The following is a 15734-nucleotide window of genomic DNA, read 5'->3' as shown; positions in this document are numbered from 1 at the left end:
TTGTATATTTTACAAACTCACCATATTGTAGGACTGGCTCTAATGTAAAATATATATATTTATATTTGTATAATATTAAGAGTTTAATTACACTGCTTTTACATTTTTTATTTTGAGAAATAATATAAAATAAACAGCAACTATAGCTCTAAAGGGCTGAAAGACTGAATGTCACTGTTTCTGCAATGACTCTTGAATGCTGATGGTGCTTCAGTCTCCCTTTTCTTGTAATGGGCGTTTGGTTTAAATACTTCTCTAATAATTACTTTAACCAACAAAAAGGTCAAAAATCAGCTTGGGGAAAAACTTGTTGCGGGACGTTGCTGGTGAGGGTGATGATGCAGTTGTTTATCATGTTGCAGCATGTGTGAAATATGTTTGTCACAGTTGCATCATGGGAAACGCGTCTCCTCTTGCTTTCATATGTTCTTTTTCCTTTTTTTTCCTCCCTTCATTTTATTGCGAGAACAACGCTTAAGAGTCTCAAGAATACATTCCCAGTTTTAGGCGGCAATCTTTGACCAAGTTTTCAAAGGTGAGTATCATTATTTGAATAAAACTCCACTGTATCTTTTAATGTCAAGTTAGTTTGGAAATTATGTGTTTTTTCGTTTATTTTCGACGAAAACGCAGGGCACTCGAGCTATTATCTGCCTGCTCGGGGAGTGGGGGACCTAAAAAGCACTTGTGATCCGGTCGAATTTGACTCGGAAATGCGCCTAAAGTGAGGGGTCATCTGACACAATAATTATCATCAATCGATCCCCTGACATGTCTAGTGTCGTCCTCAAAAAGTATATTCCACTTTCACGCCGCGGTTTTTATATTCTTCCGTCGTTTTTATCGTCACCCTCTTCGTTTGGTACAACGATTTTTCCTTCCCGTTTACATTCTTCAAGCCAACCAGCCAGCCATCATCTTCGGTGCGCTAGTTTGCTTTTACGAGGCCGCCGGGGTGGGCGGGGTCGACTGGTTTTCCTTTAAAATAGCTCATTCTGAATGAAAAACACTAGACTTGTGAGCAAGCGGAGAGCCCAATATGAAGAAACGAACAAACCCACGTTCAGTGCGCAAGGGGCGAGGTTTGTCTGGGAAACCCCGTGCCCTGAGTGGTTGGCATGTTCATTACGTCCCGCCCCAAAGGCGCTTATCCATGATGTGATTGGGTTATCTGATAAAGAGCTCAGTTATGATTGGGTGCCTATGCTGCCTATTACTGTTTTTTTGTTTTTTTTATAGCCATTGCATAAGCCACCTCGGGTATTTAAAAAAAACAAAACAAAACTCAGGCTCCCGTGGAAGAGTGATGCTATTAACTTCCAAATCATTTTAAATACAATGCGAAAGTTAATTTTCATTCTTTACAACCTGTAAACATATTTTATTCTGAGCCAAACTTTCCGGAAGAAAAAAAAAAAAAACCCTGTCTGTTGAACATCTAAGAAATATGAAACTAAATTAATATGCAATCACTTTATTTTTATTATTGCTGTAACAAAAAAGATTGTCATAGATATTGAAAAAAGTGTCCGTATTTATTATTATTGTTGTTATTAATGCAGCCTTTTACTTGTTTTCTTCAGGTGATCTGTAGTAGCCATGGCCCGTACCAAGCAGACTGCCCGTAAATCCACTGGAGGTAAAGCTCCACGTAAGCAGCTGGCCACCAAGGCTGCTCGCAAGAGCGCCCCTTCCACTGGTGGTGTCAAGAAGCCCCATCGCTACAGGTGAGAGATCACCTAGCTCTCCTGGAAACTATAGTATAATGTAAACCTAATGTGCATGAAAAGAGCAGGCATCCGTCATTAGTCAGTCTTCTTAACTAGGGGCCCCCGTTGTATTGTTGCACATTCTCACTATAAGATAAGACTGACTCACTGCCAGTTTTATTTCCACCTCTGCACTTCAGGCCGGGTACTGTGGCTCTGCGTGAGATCCGTCGTTATCAGAAGTCCACTGAGCTGCTGATCCGCAAGCTGCCCTTCCAGCGTCTGGTGAGGGAAATTGCCCAGGACTTCAAGACTGACTTGCGTTTCCAGAGCGCAGCCATCGGAGCTCTGCAGGTCGGTAGCTCTCATTGATTAATTTTTTTTAAACAACAAAAAAAATGCTATTTTTCATCTATTCACTAAAATGCCTCTAATGTTGAATTTTTCTGCCACCTGCAGGAGGCCAGCGAGGCCTATCTGGTGGGTCTGTTTGAGGACACCAATCTGTGCGCCATCCACGCCAAGCGTGTCACCATCATGCCAAAAGACATCCAGCTGGCACGTCGCATCCGCGGAGAGCGTGCTTAAAACATTTTCATTTATTATACTCTGTCCTCTCGTCCCTTCGCCACTCATTTCTCCTTTTCCTTCCTCTATACTTAGTAGTTTGGTTTGAGGTTCTCTATATATATCATGATTGTGATAACCGTAAATGTGTGATCATGTCTTCTTTGGTGCTACCGGTAGCAGATTTTTCTTAGCGGTATCTTCATGTACTTTGAAATCATTCATCAGTTCTAATTAGTGAGCCACAGGAATACCTTGTGACCTCTATGAATAAGATGCTTTTGCAAACCAAGAATAGTGTATGATCTGAACATGGGAATAGAAATTAGCATTAAGGTTGAGTTTCATCTTCAGACAGACACATACATTGATATGAGTCTTCTGAGTTTTTCTTTTTTTAAAAAAACAAGTAGAAATTTGTTGTAAAAGTAGTAAGTTTTCTTTTGCTTTTCTTTTTTTTACGATATGGTGTATTTCTACTGTTGCTGTTTGATGTATCAAAATTCAAAAGATCAATTCTGGTTGTCAATTGGAAATGTCATTGTGCTATGATGACACTGCATGGTTTGACAGATGATGAGCGGCATATATGTAGCAGACCTTTGTTAATCATATTTTAATTTTCAGCCACGTTATCATGTCCAGGTAATATTATGACTTTTTGTTCCTCTCTCAGGTTGATATGGTAACCTTTTTTTTTCTACTGTGTTCTTGATTTATGTTTCAGTCATTTTTAAGAGCAAAATATTTGTACTCCAAAATTCACATACAAACATAATAAACAGATTCTTGTGCTTAAATGAGTTGTTTAAGTGATTTTTTTATCTTGAAGCAATTTAAGGTCCCCAGCTTTGTATTTTTGGCATATTCATTTATAAAAATTAACCTAGTAAGATTCATTTCAGTTGTATTTATATAGCACTAAATCACAATAACAGTTGCTTCAAAGTGCTTTATATTGTAAGGTAATACCCAGCAATAATAGAGAGGGAAAAAAATGACCATTTATAAGGAATTACTTGGTGACAGTAGGTAGGAAAAACTTCCTTTTAACAGGGGTTGGGGGAAAAAACTCACTCCAGGGACAGGGATAACTTTACTTACTTTTTTATTGTAAATTCATAAAACAGCAATAGTTAGCGAAAATACTATTAAAATGTTGGAAGAACTACTCCAAAGTTCTTTTTATTTTTTAAAATTAGTCCTTGTAAAACTAAATAACAGCATTTAGAATATGAAACATTTTGACAGTAGGAAAAGCACAGCTAGAAATCAAAGTCCGGTTTTATATTCTATTTGTTGCGCCTGCATTTTTCCGACTGCTGCGAAAAAGCACTTAAAAACAACCTTTGAACTGTCACTGCATGGAGCCAACTTTTAAATGTCTCTTTCAGTTTGACTCAAATGTTAATACTGTTAACATAACATAATAATAATTCAACAATAATGAAGGCACTCAAAGGAAGCGCAGGCACTTCCGTTTTCTACATTTAGCTTTACCGACATTTAAAAGCCCGAAATGTTCGATTAAAAAGAAAACGTCAAACTAACTCCCCAGTTCACGGCAGCACCTGTCACTGTAACCACAGAAAATGTTGTTAACGCCGTTGCATTGTGGGACACATGATTGACGCGGCGGCCATTTTCCCGCTGGACGCTGCTTCCCATTGTGGATACGAAGAAGAAAATACAGACAAGCGACACATTTCTCTCCACTTCTCTTCACTTTCCCTCTAGGTAAGCGTCTCGAAATGTGTCACCTGGTTCGTGGCTGAACTTTGAATTTTTCTGTTTGTTTTATTTACAATTCACAAGCTCGTTTGAGGGAGAAAAAGCAGTGTTTTTGTCGTGTGAGAAAATAAGACACACACGGCTGTCGAAGCGGCGGTGAAATGCAGTCCTCTTTGCAGCCGTTCAGATGAGCGGAAATTCTGGTTCAAATTATGCGCCGGTTCAGCTCGGTTCTACGCTGCCGTTAGGGGTCGTTCAGCATTCCTGTGTTCACCTATGAGTTCCTTAACATGTACTATCTCTGTTTTTTTCATTTTCCGATTCGCTGGAGCGTCGGAGACTTGTAAAATTGAAGTTGTTTATGTGCTACCCGCTTGTTCTTCTGCCCTGGGTCTTTATCCCGCTTGCGCATCAAACCGCCGCCATCATCAGAGCGAGGTGGGCGGACCTAGTAACAGTGGAAGGTAGCTGGAGAGCCCGCCCATTTTAGTTTCCGTACGCTGGTTGGCTCATGGTAATAGTTTCAGCTTTGCCAGCCAATCGTGTAGTCGTTCAACTTTGATTGACGTATGTCTGGCTGATCGTCAACGGGAAATGTCTTGTGTGTTTATTTACTAGAAAAGTTGAGTAAATCTAAGTTGTCTGCTGTAACCTACAAGCTGCGATAGCTGTGATTAAATAATTGCATAATTTCAAATTGCCATTATTGAGCATATTCGACACAGCAGTAGCATTACATCAATGCTGTTGCTGTAATAACACAAAATAACACAAAATGCAATAAAAGGTTTTCCTGTTATCATATTTTAGTTATTGGAGCCTTTCAAGCATTTAATGCATTTGTCCTCCATATTACACAGCAAGAAAAAGAAGGCATTTGAAAAATTGTCCTATAAAATGCCAAATTCAACCTTTTTCAGGTGATCTGTAGTAGCCATGGCCCGTACCAAGCAGACTGCCCGTAAATCCACTGGAGGTAAAGCTCCACGTAAGCAGCTGGCCACTAAGGCTGCTCGCAAGAGCGCCCCTTCCACTGGTGGTGTCAAGAAGCCCCATCGCTACAGGTAAGGCAGGCAAAAACTAACTTGCAAAACTTCTCTCTGTTTTAGGGCAGGAAGATTATCGTAAGTTATCATTTTTGTAATTAGAGAGACACATATCCTTGTCTTTTTGTGTGTGTGTGTGTGTGTAATATAGAAAAAGTTGAAACAGACATTTAATTTCTTTTTTCAGCTTACTGTAAGGGTTTTGTGTTATTGTGTTTTCTTCAGGCTATCACTCATGTCTCTCCTCTTCTAAATGTGTTTATTGTTGCATATGCAAAGTGTAAGTCAAAGCCAAGTTTTAAGTAAGTTTAATTTCCACCTCTGCACTTCAGGCCGGGTACTGTGGCTCTGCGTGAAATCCGTCGTTATCAGAAGTCCACTGAGCTGCTGATCCGCAAGCTGCCCTTCCAGCGTCTGGTGAGGGAAATTGCCCAGGACTTCAAGACTGACTTGCGTTTCCAGAGCGCAGCCATCGGAGCTCTGCAGGTCAGTATGAAATGGGGCTTTCAAGAGGAGTATCCCTCTGAAAAAATTCTCAGCTAGCTTCAGTGATTTCCTGCCCACACACGACTTTGGATGAGGTATCTGTTCCTGACTATTTCCACCTGAAACAGCCTGACTGCTCACAGGGTTAGTTTCTAAAGCTGGCCAGACATTGTGCTGGTTTGAATAAATGTGTGTGATGTGTTAACTCACACAATATGTTGATATTTAATCAGGGTCAGAATCTGCAACCTCTGTGCTCACACTGTGCAGATCCATCATCTTGCCACCATGTGAAGCTCAGGGTTCTTGAAACTGTGTGTTCAGTGTTGACACAACAAGAGAGAGGTGTCATTACTTTATGCATTTTTTTTTTTAAAAACACTGTCATGTTATTGTACTTTTTTTGTGCTGAAAATGTGATTTGAACCAACATTGCTAGAGTCAATTTTGCAAACTGTTGCACTCCTAAAATTTACATCTATATTGTATGTCAGGTGTGCTGAAGACTTTATACAGTGTGCACACACACACAAACATATCTCTAGTATGTAGTTAAAAAATAAAAAATAAATCTCTGCACAATTTTGTTCAAGATTTTTTTTTTTGCAAAATGAATGATGAACTCCAAAAGTGTAATAAATATACCAAATTCAAGTGATCATTGAAGTGATTGTTTCAGCTCTGCTGACAACTGTTGCATTTCCTCTTTTCTGCAGGAGGCCAGCGAGGCCTATCTGGTGGGTCTGTTTGAGGACACCAATCTGTGCGCCATCCACGCCAAGCGTGTCACCATCATGCCCAAAGACATCCAGCTGGCACGTCGCATCCGCGGAGAGCGTGCTTAAACGCTCTCGTTCTCCCTCTTGGTCTTTCTCCTTCTCCCCTCTTCCTGTCCTTCCTTCACCTTTCTGCCTCTCCATCCCTCTGCCCCTCACCCGCCGTCCCTCCCTCCCTCCCTGTGTTAGTAGTATGTAGAGGAAAACTGATTATATTATAATTAAAGTGTATAGTCGTGTTTTTCTTAGTGCTCTCGGCAGCAGACTTCTAGGGTACTCTCTTTTTGTGCATGTACCAAATCTTTGGTGATGAGATCTCCTCAAGCACACATATCCTGGTTTGCACTGTTTCTAACAGGCTCTGTGAGAGAGTGGGTAACATGGATAAAGTGAGGAGAGAAACAGACTAGAACAATGCAAATGTGGGAGGGACAAGCAGGAGGACAGGATGGCTGTTTTTTTCTGCTGGGGGGACTCTGGTCTCCTTTCTGCAGCAGGGTGCTAGAAGAACTTGCCTGGTCCTCTCGTCCTGCTTCCTGTCCTGCCAGCCTCGGCTCAGCAGCAGTTTGTTTCTGCCCCGGAGAGCTGAGCCTGGACTTGGTGTCCTGTGTGTCTGCGTGAGTGTTGGCTCTGATCACCACAGCAAATTGTATACAGTCTATCAGCATCTTGGGAAAGTAGTTCTATGGTTACCATATGGCTCATTGCTGTTATTCATTGTGTTGGGTTTTGTCTTTCCAAATAAGTCTCACACTTGTGATTTTTTTTTTTTTGTTTGTTTTATTTTTGAAACTATTTGACACAGAGTTGGGGGGATGAAACAGATTCAAAACAAAACAAATACAGAAAGCAGATTTGAAATATTTTTTTCTACTGAAATGTGATGCTACTGACTCTCAATGACACCAAAGTTTGATCCTCTTGTACACGCTCTTATAGAGTTTAAACTCATCTGTCTGTTTGTTGTGTTCAAATTGGGTTCTTCTAATTATTTAAAACCAAAGCTTATGAGCTCAAATGGTGTCAGAGATACTTTTTTAGCAGTGGCACGTTTTTTAATACCAAGACCTTTTTATAGCAAAGGCTCATCAAGATTTGTAACATTCTGTAAAACCAAAAGTTCTCAAAGTGTAAAAATGATTTTTTAAGAAAATAAAACAACTGATTAAAATGTGAAGGATATTCTGAATCAGCATTGAATGACTAATAATAGTCATTTTTTCTGTATACGTCCCCCCTGTACTTTTATTTTCTTCACTCTGGATCAATTGATCATCCGTATACCGCTTCTCAGGTTGACTTTTCACCCCTTTTAACTTAAATTTGTTTTTTGCTTTATTTGAGTTTCTTTTTTTTAAATGTTGACGATAATGTTTCAATTAAACAATGTTTGTAATTTCCAGATTTGTCATATAAGGTGGTAATAAATGGATGTTACACACACTCCTCTGTGTCTGTGCTGCATAAATAAAAGCTCTCAGGTGGATTGTTTATACCTGTTAAAGAAGGACCACTGTTCATTTACCAATAAGCTTTTACAACAGTTTAGCAGCATTACAAAAAAGAAGTCTAAAATATAGTAAGGATTTACATTTCGGTTCAGTCTACATGTAAATGGTTGCTGACCTGCATAGCTTCTCATTCTGTAGCAGGAATAGCTAGAGTTGGCGCTGTAAGGATCCAGTTTATTGTGAAGAGTACTTTGTGCTCTCTGTAAGCTTTAAATATTTTTGGCTCTTCATTTTCAAACACTTACAAACTGCTCCCAACACATCAGAAACAAAAATAAATAAAATAGTTTTTATTCTAGGTCTGTATTTTGTATAGTGCTTTACTTGGTCCTAAGGACCCCAAAGCGCTTTACACTATACACAATCATCCACCCATTCACACACACACATTCACACACTGGTGATGGCAAGCTACAGTGTAGCCACAGCCACCCTGGGGCGCACTGACAGAGGCGACTCAATATGACCCCAAACTTTAAAACTTGAATCTAAATGAGATGCACAAACAGCAGGTTCGAGAGCACCTGGGACTTCCTTAAGTTCCTTATATTATATTAATGGCAGTGACACCACTAGATGGCGCTACAACACTGTTTGTGATAGCTCCTCTACACCAAGAAATTAGTTACTTCTAAAATCACGATGGGCTTTAATTTAGAAATATATGTATATGATTGTAATTGTATGGATGAAATCAAAATATTTTTCCATCTATCCTACCACTAACGTGGTTAACCAAAATTATGTTAACCTTAAGCTCAGCTATAACATTAAATTCTTTTTTTTTTTTTGTCCATTAAAATTTGCCTTTTAATATTTTTAGGCCCCTCTCTCTGACACACACAGATGTGAGACTCCCTTCCTGGGTTGATATCATTCCCGTCATCACTGTTTCATTTCATCCTTCTACTCCCTTGATTAAAATGGATAAAGCCATGCCCTCAGCCATGTTCATCACAATAAAACACACACATTTGCCCATGTCGCTGCATGTCTGTGTGACCTCAGCTATACTGATTACAATGAAATGCACACAGACAAACAAACATCTAATCAAACACCAGCCTTTAATCCTTTTGTTTTGACCAACCACTGTACATTGGTGCAGACTTACAAACCTGTATGGATGTACACCCACATACCCACAGACAAGCGATCGCTTCTGGGCACCATTTTTCTGTCTGACGTCACTTCTAATCAAAAGCTCACATGACTTTATTGAGTCAATACTTGTTTAATAACTTTCATACAAGACACAGTCTTTACATATATATATATATATATATACATATTTTCCCCATGAGATCAGCATTCATACAACTACTCCAGCTGACAGGATTCCCATTTTTCCTTTTCAGTCCAGTGGAGTCAGACTAAATGTAACAAGTTGTTGTTAGTTAATGTTAAAATAAATTACTAAATGAACTACCTTTCAGTGTAAAAAACCCCATCCTGGTTAGGAAAACCTGCCGTGCGTACAACGACTAATTGTCACAGCTTTCCTTTATATTATTCTCTTTTCTTCTACGTCCATCCATCCATCCATGCTTCCATTTTCTGATGTTTATCCAGGACCAAGTTGTGGTCCTAGACCTCCTCTCCTGGACACCTCCTTCAGCTCATCTAGGGCCACCAAGGCATTTCCAGGCCACGCAAGAGATGTATACTGTCCAGCGTGTTGTAGACCTACCCCGGGGCCTGTTCGTGGTAATACATGCCTGGAACACCTTGCCCAGGTGAGCCCCAGGAGGCATCCTACTCAGATAACCAAACCTACTCAGATCCCATGACCACAAGTGAGAGTAGGGATGTAGATTGCATCACTGCAGACACTGCACCAATCTGCTTATCAATCTCCCGCTCCAATCTTCCCTTACTCGTGAACAAAACCCAGAGATATTTAAACGTGGGGTTGCTAATTCTCATACCTGCCTGGTCAAGCTTGAGGCCACCACCTTACAAACCAACAAAATTGCAGTGTTCCACACCTAGGATGAAAACTACATTGTTACATCCTCGACTGGCACCAACCACCTTGTGGCCGCAGCTCCGTGCAGCATTGTTTATTTAGACTCAATTTTCCAGGAAGGATTTATTAGCTCCTCTTTTCACCCAAGTGTCCAAGACATGAGATCATAGATGTCACGAAATGATTACAAAAACAGTCATCAAGTTGCACTTCATGCTTTTATGTACAACCTTATACTTGAACATCGTGCTTGTTATGGACAAATTGTGATTAGCACAAGTTCAGTAACAGAATAACATTCAGGCTTAGATCAGGCAGATCTGGGCACTCTGAAGTGACTAACAACAGTCAGGACCAGTTCCCCGACCTGAAGGCACAGACACACAACCCTCTTGTCCACAATGGAAAATCTGAACGTACAGATAGCAAGCCGGGGGGATACAAGAATAGCCACCCTGGCCTGCCACTGCTCACCGCAGGCAACTCCAGTTTGAAACAAAGTCCAGTCCCTTTCAAGGAGACTGGTTCCAGAGCCCAAGTTCTGAAGTTGGGCTTTGAGGTGAGCCCTACTATATCTATCCAGTGTTTCTCAACCTTATACACAAGGTCAGGCTCCTCCCCCACATGAGATGTGACATACCATATCCCAAGATCCAACATTCCAACAGCCAGGGGTTTGACTGCCAGAGCCTTTGTCCTTGAATGCCACCCAACACCCCGTGTTCTCATTTAAATTCCACCCTCAGTCGTGAGTTAAACTGACCAAAGTGCCCCAGCCTGTATAGCAGCGGGTGTTAGGTGATTTTTTTTTTTTTTTTGGGGGGGGGGGATATCACCTGATCAATAAGTTTGGCGAGCTGATTTTTTACATCCCACTATTTACCTTTATATGCTTTGTCTCGCTTCATGTATTTACTTTTTTTTTTTAATGACAGCTCAGCGGATAAATTTGTATTGGATTATTTGAAATATCCATACCAGGATCAGACTTAAGCATCCTGCCTCGGTGGCACAATAACCCAGTCTGTTTCCTGTTCCAAACGGGGCGCATTTTCCCAGATTATACTGAAAATTGGCTTCACACACTTACCCAGTTAATTATACATGAAATAATTTCATGCTCTGGATGAAAGGAACACCCTACTAATTGTCAGTTGCAGGATTTCATGGCAGAATATGAAAAGAATGGTCTCTTTCAGGATTTGGACCTGAAGGGTAGCATGGTGGCAGCAGGTGAGCCAGGCCTTTATTGTTCTGAATAAGCTGCAGTAACGAGGAATTACTGTGTGGAATATTTGTGTCTAGCTTTTGCCACTGATTGGAGCCTCTCTAGCTTTTCTTTGCTCTTTAGAAACATTCAGTCTGCTCTTAAAGCAAAGAAGCATCATGTGAAACCACTACAGCTCTAATAGCTCAACATATAATGGACTCTGCACGTCAACACATTAAAGAGGTATGATCATAGTTATTCTTCTTTCTATTTCATGCTTTTGTCTATGTGCGTGTTTCAGTGTGTATATGTGTGTGTATTTGTACACAACTGTGCATTCACCTTCCCCAAGGTCTGCGTAGTGGCGCTCCATCTGTGGCACTCAGGGGATTACAGCCAATCTGTCTGTCTGCTGCTCAAAGTGCTGACTGTCAGACCAGCAGCAGATTAACACAGTGCTGGGATTGGGAGGAGTGGAGGGGGGGAGTGGGGAAATGAGGGAAGTGGGTAGATGTTGAGGAAGAGAGAGAGAGATGAGTGTGTGTGTGTGTGTTGGGGGAGAAGGGAGCAAGTTGAGGGGTCGACCCCAGATTAGAACAGAACTGGTACAGTGCGTATGTGTGTGTGTGTTTGTGTGTCTTATCTGGGGGAGGAGGGGGTGTATACATAGGACAGAAGGAGAAGAAGGAAGAGGGTCAGATGTATATGGTGGGGGGGAATGGGTGGGGGCCAAAACTGGCATAAAACTATGCAAACAGGCATCTCCACTGTTTAAACCAGTTGAAACAGTTCAAATGGATCAATCTCTAAAATCTAAACTCTAAAGCATTAAAATTTGTCAGACGTGAAGGTGAAAAGTCTGATGTCATTTGTTTCTTTGTTTAGTAAGGATCCCCACTAGCATCAGCCTTAGCTATTCTTCCTGGGGTCCTTGCTCTCAATCCAACATCCACAACACATGAATAGAAACGAGCAGGTTATTCTCATACAGACGCCACTGCGTTTCAGAGAGAGAATTAAAAAGCTACCTTATATCAGGACATAAATCCATCTTATTCTTTATTATTTCTAATTGATTGTGTTATCTCATGTCCAACTTACATCCTTGTAATGCAGTTTTAAGATAGGGGTCATGTGTGCGTTTATTATAATCACAGTTTTTATTGGGTTATATTTAAAGTGTTCAATTGGGCCTCGATGTGTTGTAAAAGAGCCAGACGAGACCTTACCTGGATGAGAGTGTAGTATGCTAAGTTAAGCTAAGAAGCTAGGCAGTTTATTTTCCCAAGAGGCCACATGATAAACTGTGACTGTTGTGGAGGGCCACACCAATAAGGTGAACTCAGTTTTGATCTGTATTCATTTGATCTCTTTATAAGCTTATTGGTGTGACCCTCAACAACAGTCTCATGTGGCACCCTGGAAAAATTAATTGGTTAGCCCTGAAATGCTAGCCAGGTTGGTTAGCAAGCTGCATTCACAAACTGTAAAGATACCAGGCACAATCATGCTTCTAAGTGACAGATTAACCAAAACTGGAGCACAAGCTTCTTGGATGGGCAGTACCTCAAAGAGGGACATAGTATTTTTCAGGTGACTACACCAAAAATGCTCTTGGAGGTCATAGTAGCCTGTTCTGGCATCCACCCATGCCCCTAACCTCACAATAAATAGGTGAAATCAAATTGAGACGTGGGTTTAACCTCACTTGTCCTGTGAAGTCCAGCTGGGATGTCTGGCAGAAGATGGACGTAACATTGGGGTTTTTTGTTGTTGTTTTTTTTTTTAATTGTATGGTTGCAGCATTTGGGGATGTAGTCACTGTGGGAGGGCGGTGAATGGGTTAAGACTACAAGAGTGGACCACAGAGATTACTGTAATGTACTAGTGCACCACAAAGAGACTAGTAAGTGGGGGTGATGGGGAACTGGAGGATGTGGGGGGCTGGGGTGGATGGAGTTGGGAATTGCTCTGAGGGATTAACTGTGGTCTCCTGTTAACACAAGCTGGTAGTCAGCTAGCAGCACAGCAGGGTTCAGTGGAGTCCCACACATGCTGTTTAATAAAGACTGTAGCTGTTTGTACACACTGTGTGTGGACAATGAGGGGGACATAAGAACAAAAGAAAAAATAGCTGAATGCTAAGGACTACATGTGGGGTTAGCCCAAGTGATGGTTTTCATGTAGCTTTTTAATCCACTTAATGCTGAAGTGTGATTCCACTGGTCAGTATATATGTGGTCAGAGAAAAGATAAGATACGATAAGATAACCTTTATTAGTCCTACGCGTGGGAAATTTGTTTTGTTACAGCAGTGGACAGTGCAAAGTTGCATAGAAAAATTAGAATAAAAATAAAATAAAATACTATATACAATCAAATAAAATAGAATACAAATGCTATATACAATATGAGTATGATACAACAATGCCAGAAAGAGTATTGCACTTAGTGTTATTGCTATTGCACATGTGTGGATGTGTGTGTTTGATCAGTTGAAGTCTTTGTTGTGGAGTCTGACAGCAGTGGGGAGGAAAGACCTGCGAAATCTCTCCGTCCCACATCGTGGGTGCCGCAGCCTGCCTCCTGCATGGGGTGGGAGATGTTGTCTAAAATGCTGTTACATTAGAATAATAAAGGTATTTATGTTAGAATTAGGTAACCTGCTGACTGTCTATAAAAAATCCCTTTGTCTGGAAAACAAAAAGGGAAAAGTGATGCCAAGATTGGGGTGCCTTAAAAATGCATTCTTACTGATGGCCAGCAGGGGGTGACATTTCTTATTGCAAAAAGAAGTCAGATTGTATTGAAGCCTATGAGAAGCCCTTCTCCTCACTTGATTTACGGCCTCAGTAAAAACCTTCTTGACCAGTTCTTGTCTTGATCAATTGTTTCCAGTCTTATTTTTATACAATATGATATTAATATGGTGAATTGCTCTTACATTTATTTCAGAAGAAATAATAAAGTTGTGCATGTTTTCTTGTGAGTGAAAGATCTTAAAGATCAACACAAAGCTTTGAAAAAGGCTTTCTTTCATTCAGGGAAGACTACTGTTAACCAGAAAGACTTACACGCTCATGGCTAGCTAAGAATGATCAATTAACCCAGCATGCATGTGTCTTTGGATAACATTAAAAAAGCCCACACAGTCACAGGAAGAACCTACAGGCAGCACTAAACCCTGCTCATATAACACAGCAAAGTTAAGATCAATTGCTCAAGTGAAACGAGTAAGTAAATGAATAGAGACACACTTTACATCCCTGTTCATGTTGCTGTGCAGCACCAGTGTGTCCCTGTGTGCATGTGTGTGTCTGTGCTGGCTTGCATTGCTTAGGCCATGTGCTTCTCTAGTCACACTGCTACCAGAAGCAGGTGAGGAGGGAGGGAGAACATACAATGTGCAGACACATGGGAAATGCTCGGCAGCCTCTCTACAGCGCCCTTCGTTGAACAGTTAAGAACTGCAGTTTTGTGACTGACTGGTCACTCTCTCCCTCTCCTTATATTTCCTCCTCATGTTGTGTCCATTTTTCCAAATTAAATACAACTGCAGGACGTGTGCATGGGCAGTGAAACAGAAACATGGATAGCAAGCAGTTTCCCCCGAGAATATAGTGACTTCACACATTTCTTTCTTTGCTTTTAACTACTTAAGAACAAAATAATTGATGGCAGGACAAAGACAAATATTGCGTTGATTCTATGAGCCATGTCAAGTCAAAAGCGATTTTTTAAGCCTTTGCGTGTTTGCACGGCACAGACTGCAGGCTCGATGCCCATTATTTGGCAATGAATAGATGCCGCTTCTTGATGAATTCTTCATATCGTCACAGTGACACACAGTAAATATTTGTGTGAGTGTGTGGCTGCTCGCTCGTCACAAACAGCCTGGCTGTTGATGTGTTTTTTTGGCAGACACACTGACATGTAAATAGCCACCGAGTCACAGAGACGGAACAAACATGTTGACTTGTTGTTTCCAGAAGGAGTGTGTGTTGTTGGTGCATGCTTATGTGTGTGTCTGACTGACATTTTGTAACTTAATGGAGGCACCCCTGACCCCCACCCCTCCCGCTCCCACCCCACAAGTTTGTGATTGGTCTGCAGCTCCAGCGTTGGGGATTAGGCCATGTTTCCCCACTTTACGTCCCCTGTTCCTCTTTCGCTCTCCTCTTTTCTATTCCTCTCTCCCATTCTCCCTGCGTCACATGATCCATTACATCACGGGATTGAGGTCAGAGCTGGATTAGGGCGAGCTACGTGAGCGAGCGAGCGAACGAGAGAGGCAACGCTGGAATTACTGAAAGTGAAGGAGGAGAAATGGGTAGGTAGTCGTTGTTTATGGGGAGGGGGGGGATCAGATGGCCTACAGATGACGAGTGAGGGGGAGAAAACTGAGACAAAGACAGAGGAGGAAGCATGGGAAGGCGAAGGGGGACAAAAACATGGAGTGGGGTTTTAGGCTAAAAAGCAGGACTTTTGGTCCTGTGTCATGTAAACTGCTCTGATGCAGCTCCATGAAGGTAAAACATGTGTAAAGTATTTCAGGATATTAAAGAAGTGTTCATACTGAAGTAAGAAAACACAGGTAACATAAATGTGGTGGAGTGATGGGGGCAAAGGTCAGCGGCTCTCAGGCAACACTGGATGCTATCAGACACAGAGGGCAGCGACGAGTGATGATTACCAGTGTAATCCATAGAAAATACAGCATATGTAGTGG

At 41.2% G+C, this 15734-nt stretch overlaps 2 protein-coding genes across 3 annotated transcripts; both read left to right on the top strand.

Annotated features, from left to right (window-relative positions):
* The first annotated feature begins 400 nt into the window (after positions 1-400).
* LOC146504438 (histone H3.3A) lies at positions 401-3076 on the top strand. The gene is made up of 4 exons (XM_085131574.1): positions 401-535; positions 1584-1727; positions 1910-2063; positions 2169-3076. The coding sequence occupies exons 2-4, from the start codon at positions 1600-1602 to the stop codon at positions 2295-2297; spliced, it is 411 nt and encodes a 136-aa protein (XP_084987700.1). The 5' UTR covers positions 401-535; positions 1584-1599; the 3' UTR covers positions 2298-3076.
* LOC146504437 (histone H3.3A) lies at positions 460-7758 on the top strand. Of its 2 annotated transcripts, none has more exons than XM_085131576.1 (4): positions 460-535; positions 4928-5071; positions 5386-5539; positions 6256-7758. In XM_085131576.1, the coding sequence occupies exons 2-4, from the start codon at positions 4944-4946 to the stop codon at positions 6382-6384; spliced, it is 411 nt and encodes a 136-aa protein (XP_084987702.1). In that variant the 5' UTR covers positions 460-535; positions 4928-4943; the 3' UTR covers positions 6385-7758. The 2 variants fall into 2 exon arrangements, with proteins under 2 accessions (XP_084987702.1, XP_084987701.1); XM_085131575.1 differs by lacking the exon at positions 460-535 and adding an exon at positions 3872-4013.
* Positions 7759-15734: the final 7976 nt, after the last annotated feature.

Source organism: Neolamprologus multifasciatus, chromosome 14, assembly GCF_963576455.1.
Source record: "Neolamprologus multifasciatus chromosome 14, fNeoMul1.2, whole genome shotgun sequence".
In the NCBI taxonomy this organism is placed as follows: Eukaryota; Metazoa; Chordata; class Actinopteri; order Cichliformes; family Cichlidae; genus Neolamprologus; species Neolamprologus multifasciatus.
The sequence above is the reverse complement of the archived record's forward strand: the minus strand, read 5'-3'. Positions and strand labels throughout refer to the sequence as shown.

Coding starts and splice junctions, on each gene's coding strand:
- LOC146504437 (XM_085131576.1), top strand. CDS start 4,944: ATGGCCCGTACCAAGCAGACTGCCCGTAAATCCACTGGAGGTAAAGCT. Junction 5,072..5,385: donor AAGAAGCCCCATCGCTACAG/GTAAGGCAGGCA, acceptor TCTGCACTTCAG/GCCGGGTACTGTGGCTCTGC. Junction 5,540..6,255: donor CAGCCATCGGAGCTCTGCAG/GTCAGTATGAAA, acceptor TCTTTTCTGCAG/GAGGCCAGCGAGGCCTATCT.
- LOC146504438 (XM_085131574.1), top strand. CDS start 1,600: ATGGCCCGTACCAAGCAGACTGCCCGTAAATCCACTGGAGGTAAAGCT. Junction 1,728..1,909: donor AAGAAGCCCCATCGCTACAG/GTGAGAGATCAC, acceptor TCTGCACTTCAG/GCCGGGTACTGTGGCTCTGC. Junction 2,064..2,168: donor CAGCCATCGGAGCTCTGCAG/GTCGGTAGCTCT, acceptor TGCCACCTGCAG/GAGGCCAGCGAGGCCTATCT.